The sequence below is a fragment of the Pyrgilauda ruficollis genome, unplaced genomic scaffold (assembly GCF_017590135.1).
Source record: "Pyrgilauda ruficollis isolate IOZ18807 unplaced genomic scaffold, ASM1759013v1 scaffold16, whole genome shotgun sequence".
Taxonomy (NCBI): Eukaryota; Metazoa; Chordata; class Aves; order Passeriformes; family Passeridae; genus Pyrgilauda; species Pyrgilauda ruficollis.
Genome location: NW_024514764.1, coordinates 5,721,761 through 5,741,850, shown reverse-complemented (window position 1 = coordinate 5,741,850; position 20,090 = coordinate 5,721,761). Strand labels below are relative to the sequence as shown.

Genomic DNA, 20,090 nt, shown 5'->3' with positions numbered 1-20,090 from the left:
ACTAGAAATGGCTTATCTGTCTCATGAGAAAATCATTGAAATATAGGATTGTGTGTTAGCTAGGAACTTGAATTATAGGGAGGAGAGGTAGCAGGGGACTGTTATTTGGAGGCTGATGTCTGATACCCAATGTTTTTTACATGGGCTAATTTGGTCACACTCTTGTGTCCTTTTGTTGGGTTTTCTTTTACTTCAAGTGTACGTTCCCTGGAGAGGGGCTATCCTTCTGTGTGGTGTAGTAGAAACTACACTAAAAGTTACTGCTATTGCAATAAAATAGCTTCATCTTGGAGCTGCTGGTTTAAATCCTCTCAGACAAGAAGTGGTAACAGGCTCTTAGAATTTAAGCACCTCTACAAAATGTTGTTTCCCCATGGCTGTTTGTATTCAATACAGAACTGTTGACACTGGGGGCATTGGCAATACTGTGAGTATTTAATGTGACAAAATACACCATGGAAACCTGCTTATGTTCATCAAGAGACAGTCCTTTCAGTCCAGGTGGGGTTGAAGTGTGCACCTGGGAATACTAAGGGGAAACTGTTCACTGGGCCTATGCACTACTAGGACTGTCAATCCAGTATTTTCCACAAGACCTAGAATAAGGCATTTCTCATAAACCATAAATATTTTCCTGTGTTTTATCAGCATATGATTTAAGTGTCTAATATGAGCTTCTCATGCCCCAATATTTCTCAATAATTAGCTTCTCAGTATTTTTAACAATTGGAGGAAAAAGGTTTATTAAAAATCCTCTTCATGTGAACGTATATTTTGATGTTGTTCAACATGATTTTAGATCATGGACACATGGCACAGTTTTCCATTTTGCCCTTGCAAAAGTCTTATTTTTTCTAGACTGAAAAAGGCAATGCATGGACTGAAAAGTTTACCTTTTTTGTTCAGGGCTGTACTGTAGCAAATGCCCTTCAAACTGTAATTTGTATTTCGTTATGGCAAACATTACATCTGGCTTCTCAGTCCTGAAAGTAGAATTTAAATTTTTCTCAGGTGGGGAAGCAATAGGAGTGGGAGGGAGGGAGAGCTGGAGGGAAGAGCCCAGCTGCTGCTGGGACAAGGTGAAAGTGAGCTCTTGCTGTAGCTGGGAGTCACAGTTCCACCATAGTCCCATATATTCTGTAATTCCTGCAGCAGCCGGGGCTAACTTGATTCTCAGGGCTTTGTTATTGGCAAAGTAGGCAGTGAGAGCCATTTCTTACCCCCTCCTTTCCCTCTTCCCCCTTCAGCAATCTGCTGCTTTGGGAACTGCCTTTGCCTATAACTAACCCTGGCAAGTGTGACATGATGTTATAGATAATACTACATGCTTTAGTTCTGCATTTTATGAGCAAAGAATTACGATTGCTTCAAACTGCCTGGCACTTTTTTCTCTAATCCTCATGGTAAGATTCTAGCTTCTCCAGCTGTGTTTCCTTTTCTGCATGGGAACAAGAGATTGAGACGTATATTTAAATAGGAAGAAGTTTGTTTTGTTAATCCCAGCAAATACACGCAAATGTCCACTAAAACCAAGTGGATCAAATGCATTATAAAGATTTATCTGTGTTTTCACATTAGCAAGTTCTGCCTCACTCAGATGTGAAAGTACTAAAAGATTTTTTGATTTCTAGAAATTGCCTGACTTGAATTCTGTGTGCATTTCCGAAGATGCAAGAGAGTGTTTTCATGTCAAGAAGACAGTCAGCATTTCCTGTTCAGCTGCTTAGGTCAGATACGTGACTTAGCTCTACCAAGCCTTTCAAAAATCTATATGAGCTGAAAGTGATCTTCTTCTGTCAATATACCTGGGAGTGATTCTGTTTGCAATTATGTGAGTCAGAGTTTAGCTTTTAATTGGAGCAGGAGTGAGTTCTTTGTTTTGTGCCATCTGTGCTGTAATTTCTTTCAAGCACAAGTGCTTTTAAATAGCTGAACAGCTTGATTATTTATATATTTTATTAAATTAATAATTACATTAAGAACTTTGGCATTGCATTTACGTTTGGTCAAGGGCTTACCTATTTCTTACAAGAGTAGTGTAGGAGGGGTAAATGTGGCTGACTTAATGTTGTACTGATTTCACTATGAGATTGCAAATGCTGTTTGGTTCATGAGATGGTGTGAGCATTTTGGATGGCAAGTATTGTAGAAAAGCAATTTTACTCCTGACAATGTCCCTCTTGTAAAGGTCACTGATGGAAAAGCCCATTCTACAAAATCTGGGATTCATTAGGCACTTCCATCAAAACTGTCGAAACTGAATTTCTGTGGGAAGAATAGATGGAAAGGGAAGAAAGGCATAGAGAGCACAAGTATGCATGGTATGTAATCTGTGTGTGTGACCTGCCATCCTGCAGGATTCACAATCCTGCACGCTGCCAGAGGAAACTGAAACTTGTACACTTTACTTCCGTGAAACAAACCACAGAACCCCTCAGTGCAGGCATCTGTCCCCTCTGCAGATGTGTATTGCATACAACATGCACGTGATCACTTTGACTGGAATGCATTCATGGGAAAAATGTCTCACACTCCCTCTCTTTTTGCATGATCAGGATTTTGGGGAAGAATATACTACAGAGAAATGTGGTATAAAGGTTTGATTCTTAAAGAAATGTTGCTCTTTTTAGATGTGGGTAACATTTATTTAAACCAAGCTAATTTCTCCTACATTCTTTGTAGTTCTTTGAGGTCTTTGAGAAAGAAAAAAAAATTTGGATTTGTGCATAAATCTGCTGTTGAATATAGACCATGATAATAATTGTATCTGCTTATTGTGAGAACTGCAGTTCTCCTCTCCACTTGTGACCCTTCTGATGGCTGTTGGGCAGTGCCATACATCCTGTGGGATGCACATCCAACCATCCAGCTGCTGACAGTCAGAGCTCTGGTGTAGGCCTGGCTCCTGTGAGTGCTTTGAGCCCTGTGACAGATGACCCTGTCCAGCAGAATGTGAGAGGAGGCATTTCATTCCTGTGATTGAATGTAGGATCCTTCAGAAGTTAACAAATGGGAAGAAATACTTTTGTTTTATTGTTTCAGTGCCTGATACCTTGATGTTAAGAATTGTATTTAGAAAAAAGAGCTACTGGTTCTGGATCAGCAGGAGAGAAAATATCCCTATGACCTGGTACTGAGGTAAATGGCACATCTGTGGTATCTCTAAATCCCCAAAAGGAAGAAAACAACTACCCATCCACCAGTGTCTGAGAAGTGTCCCTGTTAAAGCTGGCATTATGCCTGCTGTCAGGTTTTGTACAGTGCATGGAATGTTTGACTCCCAGTGATCTCAATCTGTCACATTAGAGCTAACCAGCTCCTCAGTGTGAGGCTCTAAAGATACTGTTTAAAAAAAAAAAAAAAAGGCATCCTTCCTTAATTTTAAGAAGTCCTTTATGCCTCTGTATAATCTGCTCAAATATTCCAGAGGCAATTACATACTGCATTATGGCAGATTTAACTTCTCACTTCACTGCAGTGCCTAGGGCTCATCACCCCCTCATTTACTTTCCAGTAACACAAATTGCAACCCCATCATATTAGGCTGGGACCTTGTCAGAGTCCCACTGGCTGCCTCCTTGGAGCAGATGTGAGACATTGCTCAAGGTGTGCCAGCCAAACACACCTGGGGCCAAGGGAGAGGCCTGACTCACTCCAGTGACACTCAGAAAGAAGCAAGGAATCAGCAGTCACCTGGAATGTGTCACTTGAGCAGGTAACTGGCCATAGTGCACCGCTGGTATTTTGGCTCATGCTGTGTTGTGGTTATAGATCCCACACACTGCTTCCCAGTGGGACACTGCCAATTTCCCCATGGCAGTCGAGGAACAGCCAGCAAATTGCAGTACCTCATTCCTCTGTCATACTCTGTTCTCCTTAGAATTAAAAGTCAAATTTCAAAGAATCTCTTCCTCTTTTTTTTTTTCTTTTCTCTAAAGAAGTTGATATTCCAGGCTGGTACCCAGCTTTAAGCAATGGTGTCTCTTTATTTCAGTGAAAATGTTTTCATGTTTTTGATAAGTTTCTGGGATTTTTTGGTGTGTGTGTTTTGGGTTGTTTTTTTTGGGTTTTTCTTAAACAAGATCTCTAGGTATGGGATGAGGAGAGCTAAGAACCTTATAGTCCTGATTAGCAAAATATTCTCATTCGTGCCATATGATGTGGGACAGCCTTAGGGACTGTTTACTCCAGTGCTGTTGGAAGGGAGGGATCTGACTTCCTTTTCCAGCGAGGCAGGAGGGAAACTGGATAGAAAAGACAGGTCTGCAAAGAATAAACAAAAACTCCACTCTAAGTTAAATTTATTTTATTGGTACCCCAGAACATGTGGAATTGGTCCTCAGAAAGAGTATTTTCTGCATTGTTATATAGCATATTGTTGGAAAGTGCAGATAAATAACAAATCTGTCACAAAGCAAAACAGACCTGTGTGCTATCCAGGTATCCATAATTTCATATTTTAGTTAAGACTGTGATAGACTATCTTTCCATATTTTTCTACCTAGTCCTTAGACAGAAATTATGAGACTACCTCAAAGACCCCACTGGACCTTGCCAGGCATCAGGACAAGTAGGACATTTGCACCATAGGATATTTTTATCAAAGCTCACATCTGGTTCTTTATTTGTACCCAAAAATAGATAGCCACAAAATGTATTACATTTTTTCTTCAATGAGTAGAAAGCAACCAATGTCCATCTGTCTCTTCCTGCCCTTTTCTGTTCAGCATCAGTCTGCTTTTCCAATCCGGATTAATGAGAGGATTTTCTTGCCCTGATGATGCAGGAACACAGGCATGTTCAGAGCTCATAGTCCAAGTGACTGAACATTGAAGTATTAACTGGAGGAATTGTGATTGATGGATTTCTTGCTTTGCTGGCAACAGTATAACATTTATTTTCTAATGTTTTAGCTGGTATAATTAGCCTTACAAATACTTAACATCTCACTTAATATCTGTAAACTTCTCTTTGAGGGACAAAGAGAAAAGGAGAGAAGACAAAAGTAAATTCCTGTAGGGAAATATGAAAACAGTGGAAAATGCTAATCTGTCACAGATACAACAGGGGAATATTTTCTCCTTTCCTTGATAATTTTTAACCATTGTATATGGAAGTGAACTGTATTGATTTATCAAAGACTAGTCATTGCTATAGTTAAAATCACATTGGTTTGATGCACAAGCTGAAACTGCCCCAGGTCATGTTTAATTGAGGCCTGACATGTTTCAACATTTAATCAGATGTCAGAAAACAACTTAGATCACAAACAAGTCCTGAATATGAACTGCATTAACTGAGCAGGAGTTGAGAGCATGGATGTCAGCTCTCTAGCTTTAATGTATCTATTAAATAGATTCCAGATATGCATCTGTCAGTGTTTTTATTAGCTACTTTTATTTCAGTATTCACCCTTTCAGAATTGTTGAGATCTGACATATTAAATGTTCACATTTCAATCAAGCCTGTGTCAAACAGGCTGGTCCAGCCAGTGCTGTAAGACATGTCTGTGTTTTCAGACCTCACACGTGTGTGCAGTGATGGAAGTGCCTCAGCACTGCAGCTGCTGATGTTGTGGTTATGAATTTGCACTTTCTCCCCTCCTGTTGCAGTTGTACACAGATCTGGGGAGTTCTGCCAAACGCTGTCGTCTTCAGTACAAATTCTCCAAATACTGTATTTGGGTTTTTAACATGTATCCCCAAGTAGGCAACTCACTGGTGGATACATCAAACATTATTTGATGCCAAAAATTATTCAATATCTGTTTAAAATAATTATTCTGTTAGAGTCCAGATCTATAAAACTTTTTCAAATGCAACATCCAACTTCTCTTAGGAAGTGGTAAGAGATACTATGGAGCTTGTCAAGGAGTTGCACTGCTCTACTTGTAAACACAGTGTTGTAAGAGGACAGACTTTGATTCCTAATCTCTGAAAATAAGTAAATAGCAGGTACTAATCAGGTCTCCCTTCTCAGGATTATGTAAACTCTAAAGATTTCAGTGTTTATTTGTTTTTGTCATACAGTGGACACTTACTAAAAAAGATAAATTCAATAGCAGGTACTAATCAGGTCTCCCTTCTCAGGATTATGTAAACTCTAAAGATTTCATTGTTTGTGCCACATTGTAAACAGAAAAATTAAAATACTTTAGTTAAGATCCTTTTCTTAAATTTCAAACAGTCCATAACCTTCTGCTGTGGGAACTTTTCACTGTATAAATCTGTAACAGTAAAGTCCTTATGCTATTTCCTCAAACGGGCTGTGAAACAATGTAAACCAAGAGATTTTAAAGAAATTAGCTACCCAGCAAAGCACCACTATTTACCTGGAAGAAGCTGTTACCCATTTTCTACAACCGTTAGAAATCCTGTTCCTGGATGGCTACTCCTATTTTTCTTTGCTCTTGTTTGGATTGTTGGATTTTTTTAGAGTGAACATTGGAGAGTTATTAAGAGGAGAAACCTCTTTTGAACTGCCCACTGAACTTTGCTGGTCATGTCCTGTTTTGGGGATTAAGGACTCTGAAGAAGCAGTGTGCTGACTCTCAAGGCATGATTTTGAAGAAATAATTGCTATTTTTTCTTTTTCCTGGAAGTTTACACAGAATCATGGAATTGTTAGTGTTGGAAGGGACATCTGTAGATCACCCAGTCCAACCCTCCTGCCAAGGCAGGGTCACCTGGAGCAGTGACACAGGAACGTGTCCAGGTGGGTTTGGAATGTCTCCAGGGAGGGAGAATCCCTGACTGCCCAGTCTTGTCGCAGTGTTCTGCAACCCTCAATGTAAAAAAATTTCTTGTGTTCACATGAAACTCCTTGTGTTTCAGTTTATGGCCATTGCTCCTTGTCCTGTCACTGGGCACCATGGAAATGACTCTGGCACCATCCTGTCACAGGGTGCCCAGAGAAGCTGTGGCTGCTCCACCGCTGGAAGTGTTCCAGGCCAGGCTCGATGGGGTCCTGAGTACCCTGGTCCAGTGAGCGGCATCCCTGCCCATGGCAGGGGGTGGAACGAGATGATCCCTAAGTGCCCTTCTCACCCAAACTATTCTGTAACTCCATGATTCTGTGACCCTCTTGGCACTCCCCTCTGAGGTATTTATACCTGCCGAGGAGATCCCCCTCAGTCTTCTCCAGACTAACAAGGCCCAGCCCTCACAGTCTCTCCTAAGAGACACTCATCACCTTTATGGCCTCCGCTGGACTCTAGTAGCTGATGGAGATTTTCACACTGTTGGCCTCCAAAACGTACTAAAATATATATAAAAAATAATATAATATATATTATATTCGCTATTGTGTATATATATATATATACAGATCAGCTTCTCGGCCGCTCTAAGGACTGAGTCCCTCAGCCGCTGCCCTCCGCTCGCCCGGGCCCGCGGCTGCCGGGGCGGCCCCGCCGTGAGGGCGGCGCGGGGCGGGGCGGGCGCTCCCCCCGCTTCCCGGCGTGCACCGGCGCGGGGCTGCCTGGCCACGTCCCCGGGCCACGTCGCTCGGTGCCCGCTGAGCTTGCGCCATCTTCGCTCCCCGGCTCCGGCTGCGCCGCCGCCTCTGCCGCCGCCATGAACATCTTCCGCCTCACCGGGGACCTGTCCCACCTGGCGGCCATCATCATCCTGCTGCTCAAGATCTGGAAGAGCCGCTCCTGCGCGGGTGCGTGCGGAGGCCGCGGGGCGGGACCGGCCGGGTGGCTCCGGGCCGCAGAGCCCCGCGGGAGCCGCGCCGGGGCCGGGCGGCATAGCCCCGAGCTCGCCGCGGGGTGCTGCGATCGCCCCCGAAGGGCCGCGCCCCGGGGAGAGCCCAGCGAGCCGGGGCGGCGGGGGGGTCCCGCCTGTCTCAGTGGCCCGGGAGGCGGCCCTGGTGAAGCGGGGAAAGGCGGGGAGGGCATTGACCCCGCTGGGTCCCCCCGAGGGCCCCCGGGGCGGGCGGGCAGAACTCGGCCCGGGCAGGTGAAAAGGGATGGTCGTTCCCGTTCGCGCAGGGGAAGGGGCTCTGCCCTCCTCCTGACCTCCCCGCGGCTCGGCCCCGTCCAAATCCAGCGCTGGCGGAGCGGGTGAGCAGCCGGGAGAGGGGGAAGGAGGAGGCGCATCCCCGCTCCGGGGTGGGGGTGCGCCGGCGGCAGCTGCATTTCCCTGGAAGGTGTTGTGGTTGCCATTATTTGTACTTTAATCCCTGTGCACCGCCGCTCCGGCTGTGTCCGGGAGGGTCGCTCCTTCCTTACGTAACTGCCCGGCGGCAGGCGAATGAATGGGGAGGCCGGTTTGGAGGGCGGGCGGGGGGGAGCAGTTCGTCCCCCACGGGGCGAGCAGCCGCCGTGTCTTCATCCCTCCGTCCCTCCATCCCTTCCCTCGCTTGCCCTGGCCGCGCCCGGCCCCTGGGCCGCCGGTGTACCCGGTTTGGTGCAGCGCCGGCCGCCGCTGGCTCGCGGTTCGCAGCCTCTGAAGTTTCCCTGCTCTCCCCTTCCCTCCGCGGCGGCCTCACGCTCCCCCTCTCCTTCGCTTTTGTGCAGGAATTGAGCTGTGCTTCGTGCCGCTCTTAGGGCTGGCGGCGGGTTTGCTGTCGGCCGGGCCAGCCCGCAGTGGGGAGCGGTAGGAGCGAGATTCCCGGCGGGAGCCGCGGGGCTGTGTGACGTGGCAGCGGGAGCTGCGCCGGGTCCCGGCCGGCGAACCCCGCTCCGCCGCCCCCCGCCGCCGCTTCCCCCCCGTTCGGAACGGGCGTGCTCCAGTTCCTTGTGCCGTGCTTCGCTCTCTCCCTTCGGCTGTACGGTGTGGTGGTTGCAGGGAATTGCAGGCAGTTCCCATAACTGCAGCGTAGCTGATTTCTTTCAGAAAACTGGGAGCTGTTGTCATTCAAAATGGGCATTTCCTTGCGGTGTGTGTTACGTGGGTCGGTTTTGTTGTGCACGGGAGTTTGGCTGTGAGCTTGACTTTGCCTTCTCTCCAGTGAGCTTCTCCTTCTTTAGTGAGGACAATTGTCTTGAAATCAGTTTGCCATGTTTTGATGATACTGTTCAAATACCCGGTTAGCACTGTTGAACAGATGTATCTGTAAAGTTTTCAGTTAAAAGCATGAAGGATTAGTTTAAGTTGTAACCTGAAATAACTGAGAATGGGGAAATGAAAGAGATTTACACCTCAGGTAGGAGGAAGTACAGGTTCTTTATGTTGTCATGTCAAATCACCAGCTAATCACTTGGTAGCACACCAAAAAAAACAGTAAATGAATAGTTTTGTTTTTTTAAAAAGTAAACTAATGGCTTTGGCTTTAAACAGACTTAAAGTAAAAACTGTTCTTAACTTTACAAAAGAGGTCAAGCGAGTGACTCCATGGCCCACACGCAGCAGCAGTGCAGAACTATTGTTCCTGAGGTCGTGGAGCACAAGAGCACCTTCCTGATGAACTTACCTGGCTCAGGCTCTAGTGCATCGCAGGAATCCTGCCTGGATCTGACAGGAGAGGGCCTTGCCTCCTCCAGATCTTGAGTAAAGCTTTGTCCTGTGTTTGAGAAATGCAGTTGAGATTACAAACAGCAGGAGGGTTAATGATCTAAAAACTGAATGTCATGTAATATCTGAAGAAAGAAAATGTGAAATTCTATTGCAGGGCTGAGATTCAGATAGGGTTTGAGCCAAGAGATTCTTAAGTGACCTTTGGATGTGAGGTTATTTGCACAGTATAGTACAATGTGACCTGGTCCCATCTTTCTGCTTAAAAAGTGGTCTGATGTTGCTTTCCTTAGGCCAATTGTGATTGAGAATCTCTGCTACTAGGGGTTTATTGATAAGAAAGCAGCCTCACACCAATCATTGGTACAGCTTTCTCCAGGACAGAAAAGTAAACAGGCCTGTATCACATAGGTGATACAGCTCTCCCCTTTCCCAAATTAGCCAAGTGTCCCTGGACACAAATGCACATGCATGAGATCTTTCAGTAGAAAATACTTGCTTAATTAATTTTCCTGAGGAAAAAAAAGCAAGCAGAAATGTGTTTGTCAAGGGTTGTTTCTTTGGTGTCTTCTAGTTCTGCCTGAGTCCTCAGGAGTAAATCCAGATTTGTGTTGCTGCTGTGAGATTGGTGTCTGAGGCCCAACAAGTTTGTCTAGAATGAGAACATGAATACCTCAAAGGAATACGAGCAAAGAGTTTTATTTTTGGGGCTCTATTTTGTTCCTCCTAGTGGCTCATTGTTGTCAGTTGAGGTTTCTATTGATGAAACTGTTGTAAATATACATTTGCATATGTTTGTAAAGTCATGCATGACAATAACCCCTAAGTAGTTACCAGTTAATGTTAAGCATCTACAGAGAGCCACTTATTAGAGGGCTTTCTGCCATTTCTTTACATTGCATAGTTATTAGAACCATTTATAAATTAAATAAACTTATACCTCGTGGTTATTGGTGACTAAGGAAACACAGGCAAACCAGGTGCTACTTTAACCGTGCACTTTTGCAGCAGTAGAGGCTTGGAAAATAAAGAAGGGCTTCTAACTGCTGGCTGAACTGCAGGCTGTGATCCATGAAGAGCTGGCAAACCACATGGTGCCGACTCCTCTCTTCTGGTTGCATCTGTGTGTGTCTGAGGCCTTTGTTCCAGGAGAACTCAGAGGGCTGTAAAAGCAGCTGGAAATGAAGGGAGACAGCCTGTGCACACCTCTGCTGCAACCTGCTGCTTTTTTAACACTCCTAGTCCCCATTTTCTTTCTTAAGAAGTGACTCTTCTAATTGAAGAAGATGGGTAAGGCTAGGCTCATCTGCACTTTGAAGCAGTCTGTGTTTGAGAAACTTTTTTTTTTCCTTATTTAGTCAATAGATTGAAAAGATAACAAGGGGAAAGCAAATCAAGTCTTGATTTCAGAATTTTAGAGCTGGCAGGGAAACAATTTTTTGCATGTCTGGTTATTTAAGTTTCCAAATTTAGAATTTGGAAAAATGTTTGCCACTCAAAATAACAGTTCAAAAATCATTAGGAAGAGCCATGGAGAATGTAGTAGGTAACTCCATTATCGACATCATGTCATAATTAGGAAATTCATGAGACTTGAGAAATCTTGTGCTTTCAAACATTGTCCTGTTCAGACTGTATTTTCTTACCCATTTCAAGTCAAATTAGGTTGTTTGCACTGCAAATTACTGTCTGAAAATTGATTCGCATTTCTCTGTGCCATTTATCAAGTGTTAAAGGTGACCTGCGGTTGCACTGCTGTCCAATTATAAGCTGTATACTCTAAAAAAGTACTATAGATAGTAAATGTGTAGTACTTTTGCTAGGTAATGTAGCTGTATCTCAATTTTATGTGTCTATTGTGGAACAGATAATATGCTAAGGTGAAGACTTCTGACAGTACTTTGCCATAGGCTGCTGCTAATTTGTCTGTATTTTCACAAAAACTGCTTCTTTAGGTAGATTTGAAATTTTTTCTCTCCCTTTGAAGGAGAGTATTCTCTTTCTCAGTTGGAAAATTTGTCTTTAAAATTAGGTTGGGTTTTTAAATTGGAAGCCAGCAGTCTTAATGCTGGTACTTATTAGCAGAACCAAAGAAGTTGTGGTTCTGTGGGTGGTGTGCACTTGTTACAGAACTGAACTACTTTGTTTTTAAAAGTCTGTGAAGTTTCCATGGCAAAATATGGACTGACCTTCCTTAGAGGAATTTTTGTTTGTAGGTTTTATGGCTGTGATGTGCAGTTTGTAGTTGGTAAGTGCTGTACACACTCCACAGCTCCTGCCTGTTGTTCCTCACCTGACTCACCACAGCAAAATGAAGTTGATAAGAAACTACTACAGTTTCAGCTCTGCCCTCCTGCCTGGCTGTGAAAATCACCTGAATTAAAGTTTCATGCTATGGCTTTCAGCCAAGCTGGAGTGCAGAGGTTGAAGGAGTTTTTCCATGTGTGAGGATGAAACAAAACGGAGAGGTTTGGCTCTTCCAAATTTGAACGCAGAGCTTTGGAAGAAGAAATAAAACCATTTTTATTTAGTTCAGGAACTAAGTAACGTTTGTGGGAGTAAAAGGAAAGGGAGAAGGATGAGATTAGCATCATTGTAGCCTCAGTGTATTGCAGTTGCCAGTGGTGAGGCAGGGTCCGTGCCGTGACCCATACATTGATACATTTCCTAAAGTCTTAAAATGCATCAAAGTCCTACAACTGTTGTGTTTGCCTGTTCCCTTGCCTTGGTTTTGTTTGTAGTTAAGATGTTTCTCCCATCCCTTCATAGGCCTTTGGTTTACAATTTAAACCTTGCCTAGTCTAGTCTAGCCTACTTTTACTTGAGTAGTTTAATCTTGAGTCTAGGGTGGGTTTCAGGATTTCACAACTATTCTAGAGATTCAAAAATCAGTGAGAGTATTGAAAGTCTTAATAAAAATTACAGCTTTGGGGTTGAGGAGGTAAGATTGACAATGGCTTAGAACAATTTGTCAGGTATGTTATATGTATTTATGACAGAATATCCAGATCCAAATTTATAGCTGTTATCAATAATTAATGTCTCTTATATGCTGGTTGGGTTTTAGTTTTTAGTTTTTTTGGTTTTTTTTTTCCCTCTGTTCCCAGTTATTTGCTAAAAAGAAAATAGCATGCTAAATAATTTAGCCTAATTATATTCTGTTATATGTTATATTATTGTATTATAGTCTATATCATGTGTTCTGTAATCTGTCCAGGTGGATTTCTTTGTCCTGTGGATTCTGACCTTAGGACAGCTTTGCTTGCTGGGAGGTTTTATTGGCAAGTTGTGATGCCAACGAGCACACCTGGGATGAGCCCAGAGTGCTGCTTCAGCTACAATGCAGTTGTAGTTCAAGAAATGTCAAATGTATTTTTTTTTCCCTAAATTTTGGGAGGTAGTTTGTTTGTGGGGGTTTGTTTTTGTTTTGGAGTTTTTTTGGGGGGGGCAAGTGGCATGTTTTGTTTGTAATACTTGCAGCTTGTGTTTTACAGCTTTACAGCCTGCAGGTTTTGAGTGGTTTATGTTCCCTGTACTGTACTTGGGCTGTTCTGTAGGTGGCACATCAGGCTCACCTTGCAGACGTTTCACATATGAAATTTGCAAACACATGCCTTTCTAATTGTTACTGTTTCAGCCATTCTTATACTTCATAGGTTAAAATCCTTCATCTGGAGCAGTTTATTCCATGTTCCTTAAGCTGGAGTGAGAAAGGACTTCAATAGCCATAGCAGATTGCCTTCTCCTAATTGCTTTATGGCACTGTTAATAAAAGCCTTTCTAGAAATATCTCTGTATAAAGGGACAAGGATTTTCAGCCTCTTCTGCAGAGTATTTTTCCCTCTTGTTTTTTGAAGAAGACTTGCATGCTTAGCTGAACAGATTCAATTATTTTCGCCCTGGATGACTGAAAACAAGAATAATTGGAATAACAAGATAGAGGCAGAGTAGGTTGTTTTGTCCCCTGCTGTGACACACCACCACATCAGTATTATGGAGCGATGCTTCACCTCAGCTTTTGGAAGCTTTTAGTGACTGACTGTGCAAAGCTTTTATGCTTCTAACTGTGCTCTAGTGCCTGAAGTTAAGTACAAACAAACATTTTGACATTGGGGCTTTGACCTAGAATCGAAAGTTGCTTTGAAGATGCAGTGTAGATGTCTGACATTTTGTCTCACTTCTCTTCCTTTTTAAAGTTTTGTTTTAGTACATAATAACATGTGGGTTTGATTGTTTGATGTTTTTCTCACCATGTGGTCAATTGAATCGGTGAATTGAATTGCCTTATGTTTTAAAATCTATGTATTCCTCTAAAATCCCATTATTGGTGCCATCATACCTTCTGCTTGTCACTGGGTTTGTTCTGTATTGCCCTTGTACCTTTCCAGCTATTCAGCGTCTAAAGATTGTACTGAGGCATGTGACAGCATTCTGAGAACTGAAAGCTAATGCAGCCTTGCCCAGTCATAATACAGAACAGATAGCTTGCAGGTGATATTTTTGGAGATGACACTACCTGCTGTGAGTAACTTCTAAACCTTGTGTAGTGCCAGCACCTCTTCCAGTACAGGGTAACTTATGTTCACACTACTGAGCTATATGGGCTTAGAATTCTGTTTGTACAGCTTGGGAATTTGGATTTTGTCCTAATTTTGTGATCAACCTGCTTAAAAATAAAGGATATAGCCTTTCTCATCCCAGTCATCAAATGTTTCAAAGCACTTTATCACTTTCTGAATGATTAATTATTTCCTTTATCACTTTAGGTATTTCTGGGAAAAGCCAGCTTCTGTTTGCACTGGTCTTCACTACCCGTTACCTGGACCTCTTCACTTCATTCATTTCATTGTATAACACATCTATGAAGGTAGAGTATGCTGAAGAGTTAGAAAAGCTAGTGAGGTTGCCTGCAGAGTGCATATTTCATTAATAAAAGCCATTTTTAATGGCCCACTGCACCAAAGCTCTAGATGGACTTTAGATTAGGGACTTGAAATCCTACTTCTTTTCTGCACTCTACATGCAATTTTTAAAAACTGTATATCAGGACTGTGACATTTAGAACAAATGACATTTTGGTTATTGAAAGTACAAGCTTTTGGAAAAATGGTTCAAATAAACTGTATTTCTCATTTGAGACATTAAAGCTCAAGTAAATCTGCTTTTATTCACTACAAGGTAAATTAGTATTCAGAACGCACTGCCAGAATTGCAGCTACTGTCTGGTCAGAGGCTGATGAAAAGTTGACATGAGTAAGCTTTAAGGAATGCAGCTTCTGTGAGTTATACCCCTGTCACTTGCCCACTGAATATCAGCGAGCCTGAATTTGAGTGTTTTACTTACTCATTCCTGCAATTTCTGGTGCTGAGCACAAGAAAATAAAGCAGTGGTCTGGGATAGGGCAGTATGTTTATGTTTTTTTTTTAATCCAGTTCCTTTATTTCTGGAATTTTTAATGCTTTTCAGCTTTAATTTAGAGGGCAGTATAACTTTGCCAAGAGGAAAGACTAAAATAATCAAGAACACAAAATTGATGGATAAATTAGGGAAATAATACTGTAAAATAAAATTTTGTGTCTTGAACTCACACTTGCTTTCCCACAAGCAAAATGTGCATGCTTAAGTTTTAATATTAACAGTATAGATGAAGAACTGTGGATTAAATAAAATATTCTTGAAACAGAAGCTTTTTCCACATGTGATTTCTGATTGGAAGGTACAATTAGGTGCACTAAAGGAGAAGGTAGGGCTTTTTGCCATTTATTTATTTTATTGGTTGTGATTCAGGGCCATGAGCATATTTTGTTCTACAGCCCTCCTAACCAGAAAAGGAAGGAATGTGGAAATATTAACTTTCAAAATGGTAGCCTCTATTTCAATTTCAAAGGTTGCTGCTTAGAAAGACTGGATATAATTGTCTTTTCAGCCCATTATTGTAGTGTCAAGATGAAGCTGCTTGAGTGTCCCAACACAGTTTTGTGTTATATTTATATATATGTAGGAGTATGTAATGTTACACAGTTGTTGAGAACTTGAGAGAACTTTAGCTGAGAAATAGAGAGTTGAGATTCTTGAGATGAAGAAGTTTGTAATTGCAAGAAATTTGGATTCATTCACACTTTTTCAGTGTCTTCTGTGATCGTACCTGCTGTGATTTGTTTACACCCATAGTAAAGGTTCCCTGTATCCTGTCCTGTGGTTCTTTATCTCCACTCAGCTGGAGTGCTTATGTAGCAGAGCCTTTGGATTCTGAGCTCCTTAATACAGTATTTGTAGGATTTTGTCTGTGAGCAGAGCATTTAGTGATTAATAGCATCTGCAAACAGTGGGATTTTTAATCTGTTACTTCTGTGTTGCAGAGAACCTTTTCTAATGTGATAAATAGTTTGGAACATTTAATCTTTGTGCTGAAAGTGGCAGAAGCTAAAATATTTGTCTAGTCTGCTGTACTCTGTTGACTCCAGGACAATGAGCTCTGTCCTGATGATGGCAGATTGACCTTTAGAAAGTCTTAGATTCTCTCTATTCTGTTTTCTCACCTGTAAAATGAAGCTTTTTGCTTATTCCACAGGGAATAGCTATAAAGTCTACTGTGCCATAACCATTCAAAGTGGCTAGGCATCAGCTCAGATTGAATTCTGGTTCATTGCTGCTCTCAGTCTTGAGGTTTTGGGGCCTCTTGGTTGGTGAAGAGCAGTGTCCAGTTGCCACTCTTCAGATTTTTAGAGATGTTTAATGGTCCAAAGCAAATCAGCTAACTTGTGATATGTTAAATGGTTGTCTGAATATTGAATATTTTTTTAGTTGCCACATGAGCCACACCATGCTGGGCTTTTTGAATGTAGAAAATCCCCTTCCATTATTATTGTGTGTATGCACCTGCACATTTTTAACCTAAATGTTTGGGGCCAGTGCTTCCCCTGCAGTTGCAGAACATGTATTCCTTCTCCAGTCACTTCTTTAGTTGTGGAAAGGGTCTTCACCTTTGGGCAGGCACTTCAGCCATGGGCATGTGATGCCTTTAAAGCAACAAAACCAGTAGGGCCCAGAATCGCTCGTTTTGAATTTTTACTCTGCTGACAAAAGTTAAGCACCACCAACAGCCTGCAAAACCTCGTAAACAATGCAAAGAATCTAAAAAGACCACGCTTACTCATCTTAGTGCTTATTCAGGGAGTGTGATTGAATCCTGGAACCTCTGTGGATTGTTTTGGGGTTGTTTCTTTCCTTGCCCTCAGCTTATCTACATCGCTTGCTCGTACGCCACCGTGTACCTGATCTACATGAAGTTCAAGGCCACCTATGATGGAAACCATGACACCTTCCGAGTGGAGTTCCTGATAGTTCCTGTTGGTGGGCTCTCTTTTCTTGTTAATCATGACTTCTCTCCACTGGAGGTGAGTTGATTGTAGGCATGAGATGATATTTTTTCGCTGAAATATTTAGAAGGTGAGGATGAGCATTTTTAGCCTGACAAGTGAATGGTTGAAGGGTGTCTATGTTTAGTAGGTTCAGCTAATCCTTTCTTCAATGAATCTGTGTGGTGCAGATGTCTGCACAAATTTAAGGCACCTCAGGAAACCAGCATTTTTATCAGCATAGATTATTTTATTAAGCAGAAGACTGTTTTTCCCAGATATGACGACTGTATTAATTCAGAATTCCTTTTGTTCTGTTTGTTAAAGAAATCCCCAGGAAGGCAGTTTGTGAATAGTTGGTGCCACCTGGTGAAAACAAAAGGAATTATACTACTACTTAAATTTTATAGAATTGCAAATGGTCTTAGACTATAAAAACAAATTGCATTGTGTTTAAAGTGCAGCTATGTATTTAATTGCAGAAAAATTATATTAAAAATGTCATTACAGAGAGTTCAAACAGGTAATTTTTTCCTACAAAATAGAGAGTAACTTTAAATCCTTGTTTTACGTGGTCTGAGCTGCATTTTTATATTGGGGTTAAATGAATTTATTACAGGGTAAGGCAATTTGAATTGCAGCACTTTGAGACATTAAATTTTGTTCTGTGTTAACTCATTCTTTAAACAAATAGATAAAAAATGGAAGAACATTAAGCAGGGGAAGGGACTTCATCTTCCCTGCAGCTTTCTCAGCATGGACTGTGTAAGCTGCATTTCATGGTAATGTGAACTGGATGCATTCAAGTTCCCTCACAAGTAAACCTGTGTGTGCCAGCTCAACAGAGAGCTGGTTTGGGAGTCTGCTGTCTGCCAGGAGAGTTCCCTCCTCCCAGCCTCTGGCTGATTATAAAGCTTTCACTTAGTTTTCCCTGTACCAGGGAAAGTTTGCCAAAATACTGGAGCTGTATGAATAGGTATTCATCCGTCCATAACATTGTTAGAGAGTGAAAAGTCGAGGCAAGTCAAATGTTTTCTGTCCTGCTGTTACCAGTAAGACAGTTGGATTTACCTGTGGTTTTTCCTTTCAGATACTGTGGACCTTCTCCATCTATCTTGAATCGGTTGCTATTCTCCCTCAACTTTTTATGATCAGCAAAACTGGGGAAGCAGAGACCATCACTACTCACTATCTTTTCTTCTTGGGTCTGTACCGTGCCTTGTACTTGGTCAACTGGATTTGGCGCTACTACTTTGAGGGATTTTTTGACCTCATAGCTGTTGTTGCTGGTGTGGTCCAGACCGTTCTGTACTGTGACTTCTTCTATTTGTATGTTACAAAAGGTAAGAAATACAGTAACTTCCAGCTTCAGGTTGTGGAATGTAGCAGTTAACAGGTTCATAGGGGTCTGCTACATCAGCATTACGAGCTTGTTAATTCTGTGTGCCAATTAGTTCAGAAATATCCTTCATTTATTGAGTACACTTTCTGCTAGTGTGGGGCGTTTCTGAGGGTTTTTTTTGGGTATGGGTAGAATATAAATATATAAAAGGTCTGATGAACTTTTGGAAAAACTTAATTATGGCTAAATATATATTGCTGTTGTCTTCCATGGGTAAACATGATCCTCCTGCTTCCCCTGACCATGTACACTGTTACATGCAGATTCTGTGCTTACAGACACCTTTCTCAGTGGTTTAGGTACCTCCAAGAGTTGTAAGTTTCCATCATGTAACCACAAAACTGTAGTATTTTAGTCGTAATTCTTAAGAGGCTGTGGTGGGGGAGCTAGTATGTTCTTTGAGGATGAAAATTGGGAACTCCAGGGTGCCACAAGAGGGCAAGGTTAGATTTGTTAATTCTAGTTTTACCAGTATGTATTGAAGAGAGAGAGGCAGCCTAGGAGGGCTGTCTGCAGTGGGCCCATTTGGTGTGGAAGGTTTTGGTCCCTGTGACATTCTAGCAATGTGTGCTTCTCCTGCATCACAACTTTGTTGTGCTGACTGTTTTCTTTCCCACTTCTCCTTGCAGTTCTCAAGGGAAAGAAGCTCAGTTTGCCAGCGTAAGTGCCAAAACATCACCAGCATCTGTCCTGTTGGATGCTTGGACAGAACAATCCTTATCACAAGCAAAGGTGAAGATGCTTGAGACAGAAAGTCAGAAACACAGCTCTTTATAGTGCAGGTAGTCATCAGCGGCTCTGTAAGAACGGAGGAAAAACAACCAGCAGATTTCTGTTTGATGCATCTTGCCTTTATCTTTTTTATTACTATGTATAAAGATTTTTTACATAAAGAAACTTATACTGTATTAATAAATTCAGTGTATGGTTTCAATTGGAATAGTTCCAAAAGTGAGATTTTTGTGAGATTGTTTATGACCAGGAACAAGTGCAAACGTTTTTTTAATTTTCAAGATTTTCTTTGAAATGACTGATTTTTTTTCTTTTTTTTTTTCAGTGCACAAATATGTGCATCCTTGATGGATGGTAGTCATCTGTTCTTTCCCTTTGATTCAGTTTTCATTCCACTATATTTATTTTTTTTCCAAAAGGCGAATATATGTCAACTCTAAATCTGAAACCACCGATGTTTAATGTGATGTGCTGGTGCCCAGTCTTTGTGCCATCTGCTGACATGGAGTTCCTTATTCAAAATATATGCTGGTGCTAGAAGGGGAACAGTCACATTTTGAAGTTGTTCCCCTTCTAAAACAGACTGATGGCAAGAGGGCAATGAGGAAATCACTTGAGGCCACAAGGACGGGCTCTGTCTGTTCTGCCATGATGTCTGGGAAGGTAATCCCAATAATGAAAGCACTTGGCAGCCCAGGTTGTGAGGGGTAAGAGATGTGATTGTGTTAATTAGTGGGAAATGTTTGTGACTGTGTTGTTTGTTCAGGAAGAGAAGGTTAAATATCTTGGATGTCCAACCCTGCTCCACCCTTACAGCTGTGGGAAAGGGAGACTTGTAAGTTGTTGATTACAGAAATCTGTGGGTGATCATTTTAAACAATATCTACATTTTCTTATTAATGAATGCTTTATAAGCAACTTCCATGTTCAGCTTCAAGTGGTTTTCGATGTCACTTTTGGACAATTAATATTTTTTTTATAAACTTTTCAGAATCAGCAGCACCAGTTACCATTCTTCATCCTTTAAATGATTCCCTTTTTTTACTGAGCTGTTGCATGATTTATCCTGTGTTACCATCCTCAATAAACACTTTATGAAATGGTGAAAACATTTTGGGGTTTTTTTTTCCTTTTTTCAT

The 20,090-nt window shown here is 41.9% G+C and overlaps 1 protein-coding gene across 1 annotated transcript; it reads left to right on the top strand.

Moving 5' to 3' along the window:
• The first annotated feature begins 7,459 nt into the window (after nucleotides 1-7,459).
• Nucleotides 7,460-20,062, top strand: KDELR2 (KDEL endoplasmic reticulum protein retention receptor 2). The gene is made up of 5 exons (XM_041462441.1): nucleotides 7,460-7,665; nucleotides 14,225-14,325; nucleotides 16,698-16,856; nucleotides 17,908-18,160; nucleotides 18,849-20,062. The coding sequence occupies exons 1-5, from the start codon at nucleotides 7,575-7,577 to the stop codon at nucleotides 18,881-18,883; spliced, it is 639 nt and encodes a 212-aa protein (XP_041318375.1). The 5' UTR covers nucleotides 7,460-7,574; the 3' UTR covers nucleotides 18,884-20,062.
• The last annotated feature ends 28 nt before the right edge of the window (nucleotides 20,063-20,090 follow it).